This window comes from Oreochromis aureus, linkage group 3 (assembly GCF_013358895.1).
Source record: "Oreochromis aureus strain Israel breed Guangdong linkage group 3, ZZ_aureus, whole genome shotgun sequence".
Classification (NCBI taxonomy): domain Eukaryota; kingdom Metazoa; phylum Chordata; class Actinopteri; order Cichliformes; family Cichlidae; genus Oreochromis; species Oreochromis aureus.
Window position 1 is genome coordinate 58,115,759 of NC_052944.1, and position 18,647 is coordinate 58,134,405.

At 43.4% G+C, this 18,647-nt stretch overlaps 1 protein-coding gene across 6 annotated transcripts; it reads left to right on the top strand.

Annotated features, from left to right (window-relative positions):
• The first annotated feature begins 32 nt into the window (after positions 1 to 32).
• On the top strand, positions 33 to 17,927 carry LOC120435720 (CXXC-type zinc finger protein 5-like). Of its 6 annotated transcripts, none has more exons than XM_039605731.1 (7): positions 33 to 103; positions 803 to 913; positions 5,907 to 6,134; positions 7,509 to 8,564; positions 11,719 to 12,063; positions 12,633 to 14,582; positions 14,687 to 17,927. In XM_039605731.1, the coding sequence occupies exons 3-5, from the start codon at positions 6,018 to 6,020 to the stop codon at positions 11,764 to 11,766; spliced, it is 1,221 nt and encodes a 406-aa protein (XP_039461665.1). In that variant the 5' UTR covers positions 33 to 103; positions 803 to 913; positions 5,907 to 6,017; the 3' UTR covers positions 11,767 to 12,063; positions 12,633 to 14,582; positions 14,687 to 17,927. The 6 variants fall into 6 exon arrangements, with proteins under 6 accessions (XP_039461665.1, XP_039461664.1, XP_039461666.1 ...); XM_039605730.1 differs by having other exon boundaries at positions 12,633 to 12,834; positions 14,248 to 17,927; XM_039605732.1 differs by having other exon boundaries at positions 12,633 to 12,834.
• The last annotated feature ends 720 nt before the right edge of the window (positions 17,928 to 18,647 follow it).

The following is an 18,647-nucleotide window of genomic DNA, read 5'->3' on the forward strand; positions in this document are numbered from 1 at the left end:
TAGCATGTCTGTGCTAGCACCTGCACAGACAGCATGCTAAAACAAATGTAGCCAAGAGTGTACGGCAAGCTGAGCACAGCAGCCAGAGCCTGAACTTAAAAAGGTAACAAAGACAGTAATTAGCAGTTCGCCTTGCACTGTTGTATGTCCCGTTTCTATCTGTATGTTTCAGCACTGGATGTAAAGTTAGCTTAGTTGCCTTCCAAGCAGTTGACATAGGTGTGATTCCTGGCCAAAGCAAAACTGTTTTGAGATTGTAACTCAGGAGGAAGAGTGGGTCGTTTACCTATCAGTGAGTGAGTGGTTACTCTGTTTACTCTGCATATCTAAGTGAGCTTGGGTAATATATTGAACCTTAATGCTTTCATATGAGTGAGTGCAAATGTTAAACAATGTTGTGTAACATGTTGAATGTAAATGTTGAATGTCTGTTACTTGGTGTAAAAAGCTAATTTAGAGCTCCAATTGAGTGAAAAGCACAATATGAGTAGCACACTGGCTATTTCTGTCGCTACAGTAGAATTACAGTGACACTTGCTTTGAAGTCTGCTTTTGTTGTTGGTTTTGTATTCGTACTATAAGAAAGATCATATGTGTCTCTTCTTTAGGATATGGATTTTCTCTAGAGAGAATGTACCAAGCAATGTGTAATACATAATAATTTTTGAGAGGACTAGTTCTGCTAAAGTGATTTTTTAGAGGAATTAAGTTCTAAGCTTTTATTGTCAATGTACAAAAAAACAAGAGCATGCAAATTATGTCAAAAAATGCATTGTGCTACTAACACGACCTTTGTCCTCAGCAGGTATCTGCACAAACAATAATAACACAAAGCTAGCGAAGATCCTAGAGTGACATCAAAGCTGAGTGCATGCAGACCTGAGCCCAGCAGCCAGAGCCTGAACTTCAACAGGTAACAAAGGCAGTAATGAGGAATTAGGCTTGGACACTGGAGCCTCCATTTGACCTGTATTTTTAAGCATTGGTGGTATACTGGTTAAAGCTAGGGCCACAGCTATCGATTATTTTGATAATCGAGTTAGTTATCAGTTAGTCCGTCTTTTAATTGGATAAAAATGCTTTTGTCTTATTAATGAGCAATAAAACCCATTCAAAGGGAAAAACCCCCACAGGTCTTTCAGAATGAACTGCATATTAGTTTACATTTTAGAAATTGCAACGTTTTAAAGTTTAACTGCATACAATATCTTTTTTTATTAAAAAAAAACTAAACCCTTTGATTGGATGTACATGTCATACTGAAAACATTTTCTTAAATTCAAGAAATATATAAATAATCTCAAATATGGTCAAAGGGCAAAGTCAAATAAAATAAGATATATACGCAATCGAAACTAAAGCATACCTTTACTCTGTTTTCTTGCAAGGCTGTCTGAGGAGGCAACTTTTTGTCCTGCGGAAAACAGACGCTATGATGATATAGACATTAACTAATATTAGTAATAATTCAGTGTCCAACCTAACAACAACCCTCACGTCAGTGGCTCAGAGTTGCCCATGTACATTTTTATTGGCCTGTGTAAAAAGCTTTTATTTTTATATTTTTAAACATGAATCCAGTTTAATTCATAAAATATTTTATATTACTCCACTTTCAATCTGAAAAATGGTACGAAAGCCTTGAAATAAATCTGGTCTAGTACACCCCATGCCCCCCTTTAGAGTCACCACTATTTGCTGGAGGTATTGCTTCCATGTAAAATTTGAATACACCTCCTGGAGGCTTACTGCAGACTTTTTGCTGTGTAAAACAAACAGTGGTGGAGGGAACAGCTACAAAGTTTCCTTTTCTTCATTTTGAAGTTTATTGATCAGGTGGTTTGATGAAGGACTCCCGCTAGCTTTTTCCCAGTTAAGGTTTTAATGGTGATTACAGGAACAGGGCCTCTGTTTTAAACACTAGAAACACTTTCTTTTACTCAGTTTGAGCTTACCATCTCCATCATCACTGCTGCTATGTTATCTGTGTTTTTGTTTAAAACTGGGGGCTGTGTGGGCTTAATGTTTTCAGAAGTTTTATTCATGCACTGCTCCTAAATACATTCCTACTGCAGAGCTGTTTTTAGTTACAAATGTGAGTGAAATGCTTGTCTTTTCATCATTTAACACAGCGGCCCCCAATCCACCGGTCCATGAGTCGTTTGGTACCGGGCCGTGACAGTTGAGGCTTGGGTGTGAAATGTACTGTTTTCAGGGTTTTTATTGTTTTTTATTGTTATTTTTTAAATCATTTTTATCGTTAACTCGGTTTCCCTGGGTTTTTTCCTGTGTGTTATGAATAAATCTTCTTTTTTTGGGTACCGGTACTGGTTTTATTTTGTTATATTTGTCCGCGACACCTTAAAGGCCGGTCCGTGAAAGTATTGTCGGACATAAACCGCTTCGTGGCACAAAAACGGTTGGGGCCGCTGATTTAACACATCGGCATACTGCAGAGTCATGTGTTAAATGAAGCACTCTCTGTGTCAAGAGTTTTATAATCAAATTACTGGAATTACTCGATGAATCGTTGCAGCCGTAGTTAGAGCAGTTGATCCGGGTTCGATTCTGAGTCAATGCAAAGCTGCTTTGCTGCTGTAGCGGAGAGGAAGAGCAGGTTGGTCATTGTCCTTGGCTGCTCTACTCTTTATGTAAAAAATATTTTTGGGCAAGATACCGTACCTGATGAGCCTGTGTGTGTGTGTGTGCAATTGTTAGACAAGGTGTGCTTGAAATAACTCCTCAGACTGAGCAGAATGGTGCTTTATACGCACCAGCAGTCACTTCAAAGTTTGCTTGTTGTTGTTGGTTTTGTGTTCGTACTATACAAAAAATCATATGTATATTCTCATTAGCATATATGATTAGGATAGGGGTTTGTGGCAGTGCGTGGAACTGTAGCCTCAAGTTTATATTGTTATCATGTTATGTGACAGTGTGTTTAAGTTCATGTTACAGAGTTAAGCAAAAGTAACAGGTAAGGCACCAAATTAGTTTCTCTGGAGAGTAAATAAGCAACACACTGCATTGCTTTTAAGGAAAGTAACAAGTAATGTTTAACGCTTTAAACTTTTTGAGTAACGACCACAACATTCTGATAACTTTACCCTCTGACCTCTTTAAATGTGGGCACGTCTGGGTCCAACAAGCCCACATTAACAAAAATGTAGTAAACAATCAAAGTAATAATACAACAGCAACCCAACAAAGTCACTGGACTCAGTTAAAATCATCCAGACTGTCACAAAAATAGCGAGTAAATTCATTCAGTGTTTCCTCCCTCAGCTCTCTCTCTCCATGTGGTTTCTAAGGTCTCTCCATCTCTCTCTCTGTTACCGGCAGGCAGCCAATCATCTGCAGGGTCTCGCGCCTCCTGTTTTCGCCTCACCTCGCCTCAGTGCCAATCAGACCGTTCACACTGCGCACACGCCACGGCACGTCGCCACGGGCGCCGCTGACAACAGGAGACACGGCGGAGGGCACAAGCCACCACACACACAGACACACATACACACACACACACATACACACACCTCCCCTCCCTGTTACTGAACATCAGCGTTGTGTGTACCCCCTGCCACCACCCTCCCTCGCTCCCTTCACTCTGTCGCGAGAACGACGCACGTATCCGTTCATAACCTCCGCCATTATTCATCACCCCCTACCCCCACCCCCACCCCCTCCCTCACCCCGTCCTTCTCCTTTCTTCCCATGGTGCCGTTTTTTTCCTTTCCTCGAGCTCGTCTCTTTTTCCCACCCCTGCAGGGTCTCCACAGAGCTGCTTCCTCCTCGCCTCACCCGGGCTAATTTAACGCCTCTCTCTCTCTCTGTGTGTGTCTCTCTCTCCCTGCCTCGCACTCGCTTGTGCCAAGCCCAGGTGATTATCCATCCGCCCCCCGTTATCCGTTACCCCCTCCTCCTCCTCGCCCCCCCTCCTCCATTCCTCCTCCTCCTCCTCTCCTCGGTACCAACAGACCGACAAATCCCTCCCGGTGCTCCTTTCTCCCCCCTACCCCTCCTCTCCTCTCCTCTCCTCTCTCTCTCTGTCTCCTTCCCGCCAGCCATGATCCGTGGCGGGCTAATTCCCAGACGGTCTTCTTCCTCTTCTCCTCCTTCTTCCTCTTCTTCTCATCACCCTCTTCCTCCACCACCTCCTCCTCCTCGCGGGCCCGGTAAGTAGCAGCAGCAGCAAGCGCCGTCCATCTTCTCGTTTACTCCTCCTCTCTCTGTCGGACTGCATGCTGTGTTCACGGTATTTACCGCTCGTTATCGAGTCTGGCTATTTTTTTTTTTTTTTTTTTTTGATTGACCCCCCTCCCCTCCTCCCCCCCACACTCACCCTCCCCTCCTTCTTCCCCTCCCTTCCCTCCTTCCTTTTCCTTTCTCGTGCTGTGCCGGAGGGGGGGTGAGGGAGGGAGGAGGAAGGAGGGGAGGTGTTAATGTGTCGCGTGGGAGAGCCGTTTTCCCCCCTCGCGGCCGGTGGCCACCATGACCTTCTGTCGGAGCTCGCGCCAGCCCGGTTGACCAGACAGGGTAATTAGTTACGCCTCGGGGGAGTGGGAGAGTGGTGGTGGTGAGGAGGGGGGGGATGTTGCGAGAGACACACACACACAGGCTTGACGCACACACACTGGCTGCGCACACGCACGCAGAGCAGAGCGCACGGACACACACACACATTTGAGGCTGCGCACATTCAATTCTTTTCACATAGACACGCACACACACACACACGCACACACACACACACACACACAGGCACACAATTTCAGTCCCTTTCTTTCTCCACGCACACACATTTCCAAGCTCACACGTTTGCAGCCCATTTATTCTGCACACGCTCACAAATGGCAATGACTCCTTTACAGTTGGACCCATTTGTGTGTGTGTGAGTTTGTGTGTGTGCACACCGAGAGGTCAGAGGTCACTTATAATCAGATTATTCCACCCTTTCTGATATTTCAAGGCCTCTGCTTGGACCTGAGATCTGCCTTACATGAACTTTTTTGCCTATTGAGTGCCCTCCATGGAAGCATGGGGTCACGACCTGGCCTTGAAACAGACGCTGACGAGCTACAAATAGCGACCTCGGTTCACTTGATGTCGGATGTTGTGGTGTCCCTGGTGGGGATTCGGCGCTTGCTTGCTCAGGGGCACGTCATCACCTGAGGAAAAGGGAATTCCACAAAGGAAGCTGAAGAAGAGGAAGATGGCAGCTTGTTCTTTGTTTCCTCTTTTGTTTGCAGCCTTGTGTCATCACCATCTCCATATAAAAGATAAGACGCAGCCACCGTGATGTCACCAGGTAGTTTGTTGGAGCGTTTTGTGTGCTGCCATCATGGTTTTTGAAACCAAGTGAGCTGTTGATGCGATGATTTGAGTTGATCTTATTCTCGACTAACTTTCCTTCCTTCCTAAATTCATTAGGAAGGCATTAGCCGAGGTCAGACATCGACTTAGAATCAGACTTCTACACAGTTAGACTTCTTTTTGCAGGTATGAGCAGTCGCCCCCTGCTGAACCTCAGAGGGAATGCAGGCTTAAGGGATTTCTTCACTGGATTTACTCCCAAGACTTGCATTTTGTTTTTTGTTTTTTTCAGGTTTTCTCTCCTGAGATGTTAGCTGACCCCTCGCTTGCCCTCACAGGATAGTCGGTCTTTCATGTCCTCTGACGGCTTTACTTTCCAGGTTTATGGGTCACATTAGAAGTGAATAACTGAGGGTAATGGCCTGCAGACTTAATAGACCAATCAATCAGCTGCTTTAAAATACTCTCTGTAGATTATTTGTGGGACTAAAACCACAAAAAATCTTGTTGCTGAGCCTGAAAAAGATGATCCACGAGAGTGAGGGTTTTCTTTATTGAATGCAGCACCTTCACCGGCCTTTTCTTTTTACTTTCAGAGCAAAACGTGGTGACCACGCAGAACTAACTAGCTGTGCAACAAAGCCCACCTGAGTGTGTGTGAGTGAGCGTGTGTGCGTGCACTTATATGTATATGTGTGCGTGAGGTCATGTCGGGCATGACTAGTGGCGTGTGTGTGGAGAGTGACCTCTCCTCGATGCTCCAGAGAAGCTCAGCCCCCTCGCACCATCACCCGAATCACCATGGCTACGGCGGACAGGGACAGGTGAGTTGACGTGTAAACTTTTGCATCCATGTTGGTCTCACAGTGCAGGGCTGGAGAAGGAGCAGGTGAAGCGAAGGTTAAATCAAATTAAATTTAGAAGGTTACTGTTGAAACCGCCCTCGGGTCATTAAGTGTCGGCATGCCAAAAGCTCAATTAGATCATCCAGGTAGGCATCAATTACAGAACCCATCGCTGCTCTGCTGCGAGGGCGCCGATCTCAGGGTCAGCTAGTCGATTGTTCGGTCAATACGCTTTCTCATTAGTCCAATCCACTGCATTACTTTCAAAGAGTGAAACAAGCCTTTTAAGGATTGATCCATTAGCTGTGAAAATGACCCCCACATTTTCACAGCTGGGGTGACTGCCAGCTTAATTAACGCTCACATTTACACAACTTTTACTTGTCAGTTTCCTTCATGTCACTCTGCTCCAGAGAATACAGCGACGGTGTGGTCAGACCAACTGCAAAATAAATGTTTCCTGCAGTGAGACGACAGACAAAGTCTAGGCAAACTGATGCAAATTTGCATATTAAAATGGATTTACTACAAAGACAGAACATGGTACTGTTCATTCAAACTATAAGTTGTACTTTGGAATAAAGTAGCTCTTAGAATGGCTCTTATGAACAAATGTTTGTAGACAAATAATATAGATGAATAAAACTGCACTGGTAAATACAGTGGATATTTCTTTGAGAGCTTTGAAGGCCGAAAACTAAAACAGAATAAATACAGGCAGAAAAACGTGGAACAGATCTGTGCAAAAGTATTTGCTTCCTTCCAGATTTCGTAGTGATTTGCATATTTGTCTCGAATTTTTTAAAATCATGAAACAAATGTCAATATTAGACAAAGATAGCCTGAGTAAATACAAAATACAGTTTTTAAATGATGGTGTCATTTATTAAGGAAAAAAGCTATCCAAACCCACTAGGCCCTTTGTGAAAAAGTAATTGTTCTCTAAACAGTACCTGGTTGTTCCATCCTTGGCAGCAAGGACTGCAATGCCAATGAGTCTTTCGTGTCACGGTGGAGGAATTTTGGCCCACCTTTACTCTGCAGAATTGTTTTAATTCAGCCACACTGGAAAGTTTTCAAGGATTAGCAGCCTGTTTAAGGTCATGCCACAGCAACTCAATCTGGATTTTGGCTAGGCCACTCCAACACCTTCATTTCAGTTTTCTTGAGCAATTCGGAGGTGGATTTGTTGGTGTGTAGCCAGCCTTTAGCAGTCGTGATTAGGCGATGTCTGTCGCCTCGGTGGTTTCTTATATCTGAGGCTCCATTAACAGGTGAACCGCTCTGTCCTTTGTATTTTTTTAATTGATTATAGCTGGTGTTGATGACAGTGATTGGTGCTATCTCCTGCAGGTGTCAGGCCTGGCTCCCATGCTGGACTACACCACAGAGATGGATCGTTACCGCTCCTCCATCGCCAGCTTCTACAAGACCAACGTCAACATGAACATGAACGTTACAAACTTCCCTCAGTCAGCCAAACTGGCCGCCCGCTTGGCTGCGGCCGCCCCCATCTTCCCTCCCACCGCTGCCAGGCTTGGGGCTATGGCGACGACGCCCTGGGGTTGCCACGACAACATGAACATGAACATGAACCACCCAGCGGCAATGTTCTGGGGGCGACCTAAACCCGTGGCGGCCACGCCGACGCACCACCCCCACCACCATCATCACCCCTCTGCGACGCCGGGTCACATGACCTCCTCGCACCCCCACAGTACCAGCATGCATCAGAGCAGCAGCAGTGGGTCGGGAGGGGGAGGAGGTGGTGGGAGCAGTGACGGTGGAGGGGCTGAAAAACACGGACACACTGCCTCACTTCCTGTTTCACAGGGAACGGCACACCATCACGCCATGGCATCAAGCAACGGGAACTTCCTTCCTGGATACAGTGGCGGAACAGACTGCGGCGTCATGAACAAGCAGGGACACACCCACGCGGACATGATGGGCCTATCAGAGGGTGGCAGCTGCAACGGGGGAGGGGTTATGGGTGGCAGCTTCCTGGGGGGGCTGGGACTACCTCCCGGGGTCATTGTTATGGCAATGGGGTCAGCAGGGGGCGGGATCTCAGACGCTAGCAGCGCCTTTCAGATGACAGGCGGCCAGCGGGCACTAACAGACTGCCAGCAGCATGCCAACTCCTCCCCCTGCCCCTCCTCCTCCTCGCCCTCATCATCGGGCGTGACAGCGGCGGGCGTTTCCCTGTCGTCATCATCATCTTCATCATCCGGGACGGTGGCTAAAAGAAAGAGGAAGCGGTGTGGCGTGTGCGGGCCGTGCAGGCGGCTCATCAACTGTGGCGTCTGCTCATCGTGCCGCAACAGGAAGACGGGTCACCAGATCTGCAAGTTCAGGAAGTGCGAGGAGCTGAAGAAGAAGCCGGGGGGAGGAGGGGGGGTGCTGGAGGTGAGTGCATGGACGCACACGCATGCACACACACGTGCACACGCACAGCATTGGCTGGACGTTAGCAAATGTGTGTCTCATCTTCTCTTTCTTCTGTGTGTGTGGTGCATGTATTTCTCTGTGTGTGCGCGCATCTCTGTCTGTGTGTATGTGTGCATCTCGGTGTGCGTGTGTGTCTCGGTGTGTGTGTGTGTGTCCTGGCTCACTTAACCCAGATCACTGGCAGTGATGCTCGAGCTGGAAGGCATCGCTCACCCTGCTGAGTGTGTGTGTGTGAGTGCTGTGCAGATGGTGGGTGGTGAAAAGCGAGAGCTCGGTCCCTGCTGAGGTCTGGCAAGCCGCCAGCAGACACACACACACACACACACACACACACAGGCTGGCACACACACACACACACACACACACCAACACTGATTCACGGTGATAAAGCGGCTGGGCGAGAGGGAGGGAACGGCGAATATTTATGTGATCTACCACTGCTGTGTGCGTGCGTGTGTATAAGAGTGTGTGAGCGCAATAAGAATTAGTGGCGATCAATAATTCTTTGACACCAGCATTCGACCTCACTGATGACTCTATATATCTCTCTCCCTTTCTCTCCCACACACACACACACGCGTGCACTTCCTGTGGGAATCGCTACAAACTATCACTAATTATTCCCTCATCTGCACACATGTGCTGTGAGGACACGCGCTGAAACACTGAGTGCGTGTGTGTGTGATGGGAAGAGAGTGAATTAGCAGCCATAATCTTCCTCAATTACACGCTAATTGGACCTGTGGAGGCTAACGGCAAGTGACAGCGGCGTGTGTGTGTTACAAAGTATGTGAATGTTTGTGAGGGCAACTCTTTCTGTGTATGTGTGTGTGTGTGTGTGTGTGTCAGCAGGTGGTTTCACACTCTTGCCTCATTCTTTCTGCTCTCTTTGATGTCGACCTGACAAACTCTCAGCCTGGCACAAAGTTTACTCAGTGAGATGAACAGCAAAGCACCCTGGGTAGTTTTTTCCACCTTTCTCTGCAGCAGGATAACCTGTCAGAGCCCAGAGCAAACTGGCCACTAACTTCAAAGTGATTTCAAAACCAGTCAAAGCTGATTTCAGCACCCGATGCAACATATGCAAGGATATCATACCCCGCATATGTAGGCGACGTCACTTTTAAGAAGTCCAGTTTTGAAGCCTTAATTTCAACTTCATGTCCATTGTCATGTTAGCGGTTGTGGAGCTAGAAGTGACCATATTTGGATGAGATGATGTAATTGAGTTATCAGTTAACCGTGCTAATTAGTGAGTGTCAGCCAAATAAAGTCCAGAGTTTCACTGACCAAAACTGAAGCACAGACTTCTTCGATGGTCAACTCTCAGCAGGTAGGGTGACCACATGTCCCTCATTACGCAGAATTTATGGTTCGAGTCTAAGGATGGCCCTTCTACCTGCAGTGGTGCCAGTGTACAAATAAGTGGTACAACTGGTCTGTGGGCCATTCGTGCTTGTTTTGTTGTTGGTCCGTTAGCCAGCCAAAGAGAAGAGTGAAGTTATGAAATACAAAGAGAGATCATGGCAGCGGTGGAAACTTTTCATTGTTTTTCACACTCGGTTTCACTTCAAACATTTTTCTATTCACGGAGCGAGCACCACAGACGTGCTCCCATCCTGGCCTCCAAAATCCTAACTACAGATTGCTGCGGCAGATGACATTTGCATCTGCCAAATGCTAATTGGTTGACAAGTGGGTCAGAATAGGAAAGGAGCAACAGGAGTTCACCAGGAATGGGAGAACTGTGAAAAAAAACCCCATCAAAGATTTAAAACAAAAAAAACACAAACAAAAAAAAAGAACACAGCAATGCAACGATTATGCAGATTGAAAAATTATGCTTTAAGTGAGACTGCACAACATCTTAAACATCTTACAAAAACCTCCCACATTTTGACTGGTTGACTGCTTTTCTACACCTTCTTTTACCCAGAGCATATGAAGGAAAAGCTTTTTATTATAGTCACATGAAACTTAGCCAGTTCAATACTGAGCTCAGATTTTGTTGAATATGATGGAAACCACCATAAAGGAAATGAAGTGGTAGTATATTCTGAGAAGTAACATTTTTGTCATTCAGGTTTTTTTCTTAAAATTATTTTTCAGTTTTGCACAGAAGAAGAGTACATGTGTCATAGTTGGTTAAAAATAGCTAAAATTGTCACATATGGCTCTGTCAATCTACAATGTATCCCTACTGAAAACCACAGACCACTGACCATACTGAACTGCAGCTATACAGGGGTGTATAAAGACTATTTCATGGGACCATACAAGAAACTTATGCTTCTTTTTAATCTTATTAAAAGATCGAAAGCAACAGAGTTGGAAAAGTTGCATTGAAATATATTCGCCTTTTAGGAAGCTATATTAATCATCAGATAATTGCAATAAAAACGCAATAAAAAAGGCTCAAAGAGATCAAACAGTCCAAATGTAGCGGAGCTGAACCTGTGTCCCCAACCATCTCTCAAAGAGGCCACACCCCCAAAAATGCTGGGAACTGTTTCATTATTGGGGTCACCTTTTAATTTATATTAAAGGACTTGTTTTTACATGCTTTCCCTTTACAGATGAATACTTTACTTTGTGACTGGTGGCTCTACTTTCGACAAACCCTCTTTTTAAAGATTATCTCAGTATTAAACTAAACCAGTGATAGTTGTCAGTGTATCCACACAGTCAAAGAGGTCTGCTGTTAATTTTTCAAAGTTAATTTATATCCCAAACCCTGAATTATAATGAAATTACCCTTTATCACAAGGTGAAAAGACAGGAAATCTATATTGACTCCATGAAGTTCTCCTGGCAGCTTTTCAGAGGAAGGCAGAGTATAGTCGCAGCAGACCGACTTTGATCTACAGCCTGCATCACTGCGGATGTGTTTACCCACACAAACGGTTCAAGAAACACAGCAGAGACTGCGAGCCAGCGCTGACACTGATGTGATCCAATATTTACAATTTAACTAAAAAAGTCAAAGGTAAAAGACTAAGATTCAGGAAAGAAAGAGTAGAAAACAGACATTTAGGTGTGTATTTAATTTGTCATTTGGATTTTACTGTCAGTTTTCCTCTGTCTCACGCCACATTTTGTCTCTTATTCTTAGCGGCCTCCCTCTGTCCCAGCCAGTGAGGCATTTCGTTGGTTCTTCTAGCCTTCCCTCCGCCAACAGAGCCAAAATCTGGAGGCCTAGCAGGAAGTCACCATCATATGGACTGCAAAATCAGCAAAAGGACTACAACCTCTAGAACTGAAATCGATTCTCTGCGACAGGATTACAATTTCATACTGTATGGATGACAGTTTGAGACTACAAATCCCACCTCAGCTGGAACAGGGAGCAGCTAGACAGAAGGAGAGGAAGAGGGGGCAGTTTGGTCACAGGCAACCGGACTTGGCCAATTGATGTGGTGATGCCATAATTGCATGTTTTTCGCAAGATTGTGTAAAGGTAAATTTATAAATCAATTCTTAAAAAGGCGCACACAGAATGTCCAGACCGTAGCAAGCTAACTGGCTAGAAGAGATACTAGTCTGTATTTGTACTGGCTAAACAAACTTGTTCCAGACCTCTAAATTGTCTATCACTTCTCCTGTTTGCTTTTCTTAACAAACAGTTCAGGCCTTGACTATTGAAAGGATAGGCTGCTAAGTAGCCACATAAAAATAATCTATAAATTCTGTAGCTCTAATCTATTACATAAAGATTTCGAAAAGCTCAGGTTGATCCATTGCAAACTTGACTGGATGAACATCGAAACATTCTCTTACGGTTTACTCATAGAGTTGCAATCAATTCAAAGACTAGTGCTGGTCAGTCAAGCTGCCACTATGACTGTAGCTAGGGTGTTCTTAAAATTACATGAAATTGTATCAAAACTACATCTTTGAGGGTATAAGAAGTCTAACATCTACTGGTGAAAATGCAAGAGTATTGCCCTGTACCTCTACTGTTAGCCGTTCTTTTGTGTCAGATCTAATCCACTTTTTTTGGACTGATTTTTCGACTTTCTTTCATAGGGTCTCAGCCTTATAGGTAGGGTAAGGATCTTGGATGCTGCTCTTTTGCATCAAAAGCAGCCAGCTGTGGTGGTTTGAGCATCTAATCAGAGATTCCCTCTGAGTACCGTCCTTTGGAAGTTTCCAGTACAATCCAAGCTTGAAGGAGCCATGCAGATTGTAGATCCCATTTCAGCCAAGAGAAAATTGGGAACTCCCATGGGTAACTGAAAAATGTTGCAGACACTGGGAGAATAATACCCTGCATAGTTTGCTATCAATGCAACCTGACCCCGAAAAACAGAAAATAGATGCATGGCATCAAAGATCAATAAGCCAACAGCAGAGAGAGTGTTCTGTACCTGCTTTCAACAGTAAATGTTAGATTTGGGAAGTTGGGCTTCTTTGTAAGCTTGACCAGATGTTTTGGCCAGATGTTCTGGTCATGTGATTGCTCTGGCAAAGGCGGGTGGTGTTATCAATAAGGTAGATTATCCGTTTCAGATCCCAGTATGGACCTCAACATGAAGTTGACCTTAGCCTCGAGTAGCTCATGTAGCTTTGATTTAAAAATGTCTGAAAATAAAAGAAAAAAAGGAGGGGACAAGGCAATCAAAGCAGTGTTTTTGTAAGTTCCAGAACAGTCTTGACAATCTCATTCGCATAAACATGTATTAATTACATAGAAATCCTTTTAAGTGCCAACACTGTGACCGTTTTATCTATTTCCTCTAATGTGTTATGTAGCTTTTCTGTAAAGGTTGATCAAGTCACAAAGTCCCAAATCCACACCAAAGGAAGGTAGTCTCTCCCAGAAGAAGAAAAGCCCAGTTTGTAGCCTAGGATTTCCTCTTGTTACTTATAGACATCATTCTGAAATACCAATATATGCCAGTTTGGTCCTGTTAAACTAATGACAATGGATTACTCTCACTGTAATCCCCCTGATAGTAGGAAAATCATGTAGCTAACATTACCTCACCTCTGACTGACCACCCACAGGAAAGAGCTGGGAATAATAATCTTCGGTAAATATAAGAAATTATACAAACTTTAGTACCAAATGTAAACCAGTAAACAGATTTCATGAAATTCAGCAATCTTGCTGACAAACATATTTTGCTAAGAGAAAAGTATTATGTTAATAGTAACATTATTGCAAGAACACTTTGTGTACTGTGCAATGTAGCAACTTTTTTTTTCTTTTTCCATAACACTTATATTACCAGGAAGTAAAACTCTTGAGATCAAACATCTCTTTCTGGCTTCCTGGCTTTTTGTGAGAGTGTCCTTATCCTAAACAGGGAGCATAAGTCTAGCCTGGTTTTCAGTTATGGCAATTATGATAAAACCATAGTTCTCAGACAAAAGCTGTTCAAACATGGGGAGAACATGCAACAGTGCTTACCACTGAAGCATCGTGCTGACGTGCTTTTATAGAAGACTGTTCTTGTTCTGGGTCAAGGTCCAAGCTCCTTAATCTGGATTTCTTTTATGAATAACATAACTTTAAGGTATATAAGCAGTGTTCACATAAACATCCAGGACATTACCAGTGAAAAGCTGACTGTCTGAAAGTTCAAAGTAAATAGAAAAAATAACTATACCTGATTAAATTGGCTACTCTTCCTTTCAGGGTGTTCAAATTCATGTGCAGCCCAACATGGCTTAGGTTGCATAGTGGAAGTCCTCCTCTAACCCCTCAGGACCCTGCCTCAGGATGTTAGAGCATAACTCTGCATTGACAGCCTGACCCCTGAGAGTGAACTCAGGGTGCACAACACACAGTTTGTCATAATATCAACTAGTATGGTAGTAGAACTCCTGATCTGACCTTTGAGCTTCAATTCTTCCACATTCTTCTTTCTCACAGTTGCACTTTTTGATTTTAGTACATAAAGAATAATTTTGGTCAGCTGTAGTCTTGCCGTCTTGAGATGCCCGATAATGTCAACAGAAGCCGTATATATGGTATATAGTTTGTGATCATGGCACAGATTATGTATCTTTGTGTACAGCATTCACAATCTGTGATAAAACTGTCACCTGCTTCCTCTTCTTCTTCCTCCTCCTAGCAAACCACAAACCCCATTGTAGCCAAACCAGGAAGATTCAGGACTTAACCACAGAAACAATTACAGTCTGACCAAAACCGGATGACACGTTAACCTCAAAGGAAAAAAAAATCACCACAGAGAGGATACAAACTGACCTCAGCAGGACGTGATTCAGGACTGTTATTAAGGACTACAACTTCACCACAGTAGGACTACCACATCACTGTTATCTGTCTCTTCTGTCTACCTCCTCCTCAAGAACATTAAAGGCACCTTGACTGATTCTTATTGGGCTCTGTTCATGTTGGTACGACATGATCTGCTTCTTAACTCTCTAGATGGTCCGGAGCTGATCTGTCTCTTGTGGAATCTGGTGTTTAGATTTTGTATTTGCAAGTGTACTCTGCTGTCTAAATGAGTCGTGAAATGTCTGAATTTATTTTATTTGTCTAGATTTAATGGAAAGTTCTCAGGGTGCAGTCACACTTCTGGTTTATATGAACTACAGTAGACTGAACACAAAACTCACTTTGTTGCATTTTTTTTTACATATGATTAAAAGGTGGCAGTTGAAGGTTTGAAATTCCTGTCTTCACTAAAAGCTTAAAATGGCAAGATGCATTTTTAGAGAAGTATGGATCAGAAAATCTGCTCTCAAGTTACACCTCCAGTCCTGAATATTCAGATCTCTAAAGTTCATATCTATGAGACCCCTGCCAGGACCTCCAAGAGAGTTCAGAACCAGTTTCTCTGTACTTGTATCTGGGCATATTGTACCACACATGGTGACCAGTAGGATCCAGAACAGGAGAACTCACCTGCAGTTTATTGGTGGCACAGGGACTCACCTTTGGATCATCTGGAGAGCTCTGAGGTTCTGAGTATAACTGGGACTAAAAGGAACCGAACTGAACAAAAAGATCAAATCAGAACATTCCACACAAAAAAAATAACGTTATTTCCAACACGTCTGTAGGCCATTGATAACATGCCCTATGAGACTTTGTGCATAAAAACCTTTATTACTGTTAACAATAATTTGTCTTATAAAATGATTGGATGGCAGAATCCCCAGCCTTCTTAAAGTCTTATTTTGAAATATTATCTTCATGAATGTTGAGCAATCTGCCATCAGCAGACCTTTGATATGCTATATGGATGAAAGTACTGGGCCAACCACATATTAGGAGCTGCTCGACCATGGAAACCTATGCCATGAAGCTTCTGGTGCCTTTTTTTGCTGATGCTAGAGGCTTACTCTCTGTAATGTTTAAATTTTTGTAGAGACACGCTGCATGGCTAGGTGGTTGATTTTATACACCTGTGGCAATGGAACTGAAAACACCTGAATTTACTGATTAGGAAGTGTGGCCCAGTACTTTTGTCCATATGGTGTATCTGGAAACAGCCAAGAATGTTAGCCATTTCACATGTTTTCTGGGTTGGATCACATAACGTTTAGAAGATTTTCATTATAACACACTCTTATTACATTATCACTTATCATTTATCTACTCAGTAGATAAGTGATTTGTAAATAAGAAAGGAGAACATTAACCCCTGAAATACATAAATGTGATTCCAGCCAGACACTATAAAAAGGTGGATGTAGATACTGTAATGCCATCCACTGGTTTTTGAAATCCTGGGAAAATTATTTCTAAATCCTGAGTCACGCTTGTCTACAAATGGTTCAGCGACCTGATTGCAACCACCTGCTGCTAGGGAAAAAGTATGTATTCCCCAACTGGTTAGCAAAAACGTCCTTGTGATCGCTTTGGTCACTGGCAGATTGCAGTGGTCAGAATTTGGATGAATGTGACAGACTTGTCTACAAACAGTGGTCAGTTACCGTCCGAGCTACAGTTAAACTGAAAAAAGTGATGCGAACCGGAACTGGATACTATTTGCCTTCATGGAACAGAACTTTTACTTTAGAGGCAAACATTCTCCCTTTCTGGTTTGCTTCAAACTTTTTCAAGTTTTACTACCCTAGCAGCCTAGCAGTTAGCAAGTATTTGCAAACAAACATGAAAAACTTCAGTCAACTGTGGAATTTGGTAGCAACCAAATTTAACATCAGGAGGTTTTTGGTGGTGGACCTTTTTTTTTGCAACAGATTACACCCAGTGTGCGGCACAAACATTGAGGAACCACTACCAACTAGTTGGGAAAAATACATTTCCTTAGCTACCAATACAGCAAAATTGGTTGTATCACATCCAACACTGCAGACAACTCTCGAGCAAAGTGTGCATGACGTCACATAAGAAATTTCAACGGGACCGTAAGTCTTTCTGCAACCCCAGCTATCACCATCTAGTGGCTTTCAGATAAATTGCAGTGTTTAGGTACCTGGGCATTGGCTTCATTTTTCCAACCTGAAAATACATCCGTGTTTTATACTATGGTCCTGTCTAGCTGATCAGTGCTTTGACGAAGTGGTCTTTAGGTGAAACACAAATACTGAACTATATTTTCTAACACTATATTTGTTGAATTTTACCAGAAAGAAGAAAACTGATCCTTTTGTTCCACAGACCGCAAGTCCAAAAATTCCGATTTAATAAAGAGAATCTTTATTAATTTTTCATTATTTCAAAGAGCACATATTTGTGTTAATTTGTTGCAAACAATCTGACATCATCAGCATATAGCCATGTAGCTTTACGCTCACTGCATCCTTCTGTTATTCCATAAATATATGAGTGTGATGCCATCATGTTTGCTTGCTAGTCAGAGCAACAGTACCTGAGAAATCTGGCGACAGCTTCTTGTAATAGAAACTGGCAGTAAAATATTTCAAATGTTTTATTCGGACATTCACGTCCATAACAGACTGCACCACTAGTAGGTCAGAATTTCAACTTCAAAGAAAATGTCTCGATAATTACTGGATGATTTGGTGTTAAATTTGTACAAAGATTCAGGTTACCCGCTTAATGATTCCTGTTAGTTTGTTTGAGCCCGGTTTCAGTTACTACCATCAGTGTGTCTAAGTTTCTGCACCTGCCGATGTGTTGGAAATACCGATTACTTTTATTTTGACGTAAACCTGTCTAATTTATTTTTGGAGGAAAATGTTCCGTTGCCTCATTGTGGGAATCAAACATCCCCTTTTTCTCAGGTTGGCTGAGGTGTCGAAGGTGTTGAGGGGGGGTTTGAGGAAGGAAGGGGGCATTTGTTTTGTGTGTCTGTCCTCCTCCTCATGTATTCTGTCTCTGTGACCTCCTCATGCGCTGAATTATAATAAAGCATTTCAAAGATTAGCTGCGAGTGTGTGACAGACACGCAGTGGATGTCAGGTGATTGCATCATACAGTATTGTTTGTAATGATGTGTGTGAGAGGGAGAGTGAGAGAGCTGGAGGGGAGGGGGGAGAGTGAGAGCAGGCATGAAAATGAACAATATGTTTTCTTGTGTTTGTGTGAAATTCTCTGCCAGTGTGCTGCTGCCACAAGATGGAAGCTGAGTGTGTGTCTAAGAGTGTGTATGTGTGCGCGTGGGCTTGTCATCTCAGTAATGGTGTTGCTATCAGAAAAAGAGAGAAAGACTGAAAGGCTGGTTGTCCCTGACGACGGTGTTCCGTGTTGCCTAGCAACAGCGCTAACAATGGCCCACCACCAGTGTTCTAGAATGTGGGCGTGGCCTGACAGATAGAGAGGGGTTGAGTGATAGAGGAGGGCACTTTTCTCTCAGCAGAGTTTTCAGCCCATTAATCCTGTGATAAACAGCTGTGACATAAATGATTGATGTTTATTACAGTCTGTCGCAAATCTGCGAATAAAGCAGCTTTCCTTAAATCTGCCAGAAATTTAAACAAACAAACAGCATGCAAAACGAACGCCATTACACAAAAAGAGATGACAAATATAAAGGCACATCCAGAGCTTTAAGAACCACTTCGTGCGTATGCAAAAAACAAAAATAAAAGTCTTTAAAACTCTGACGTGAATAAAATTCTGCACATGGTTGAGGC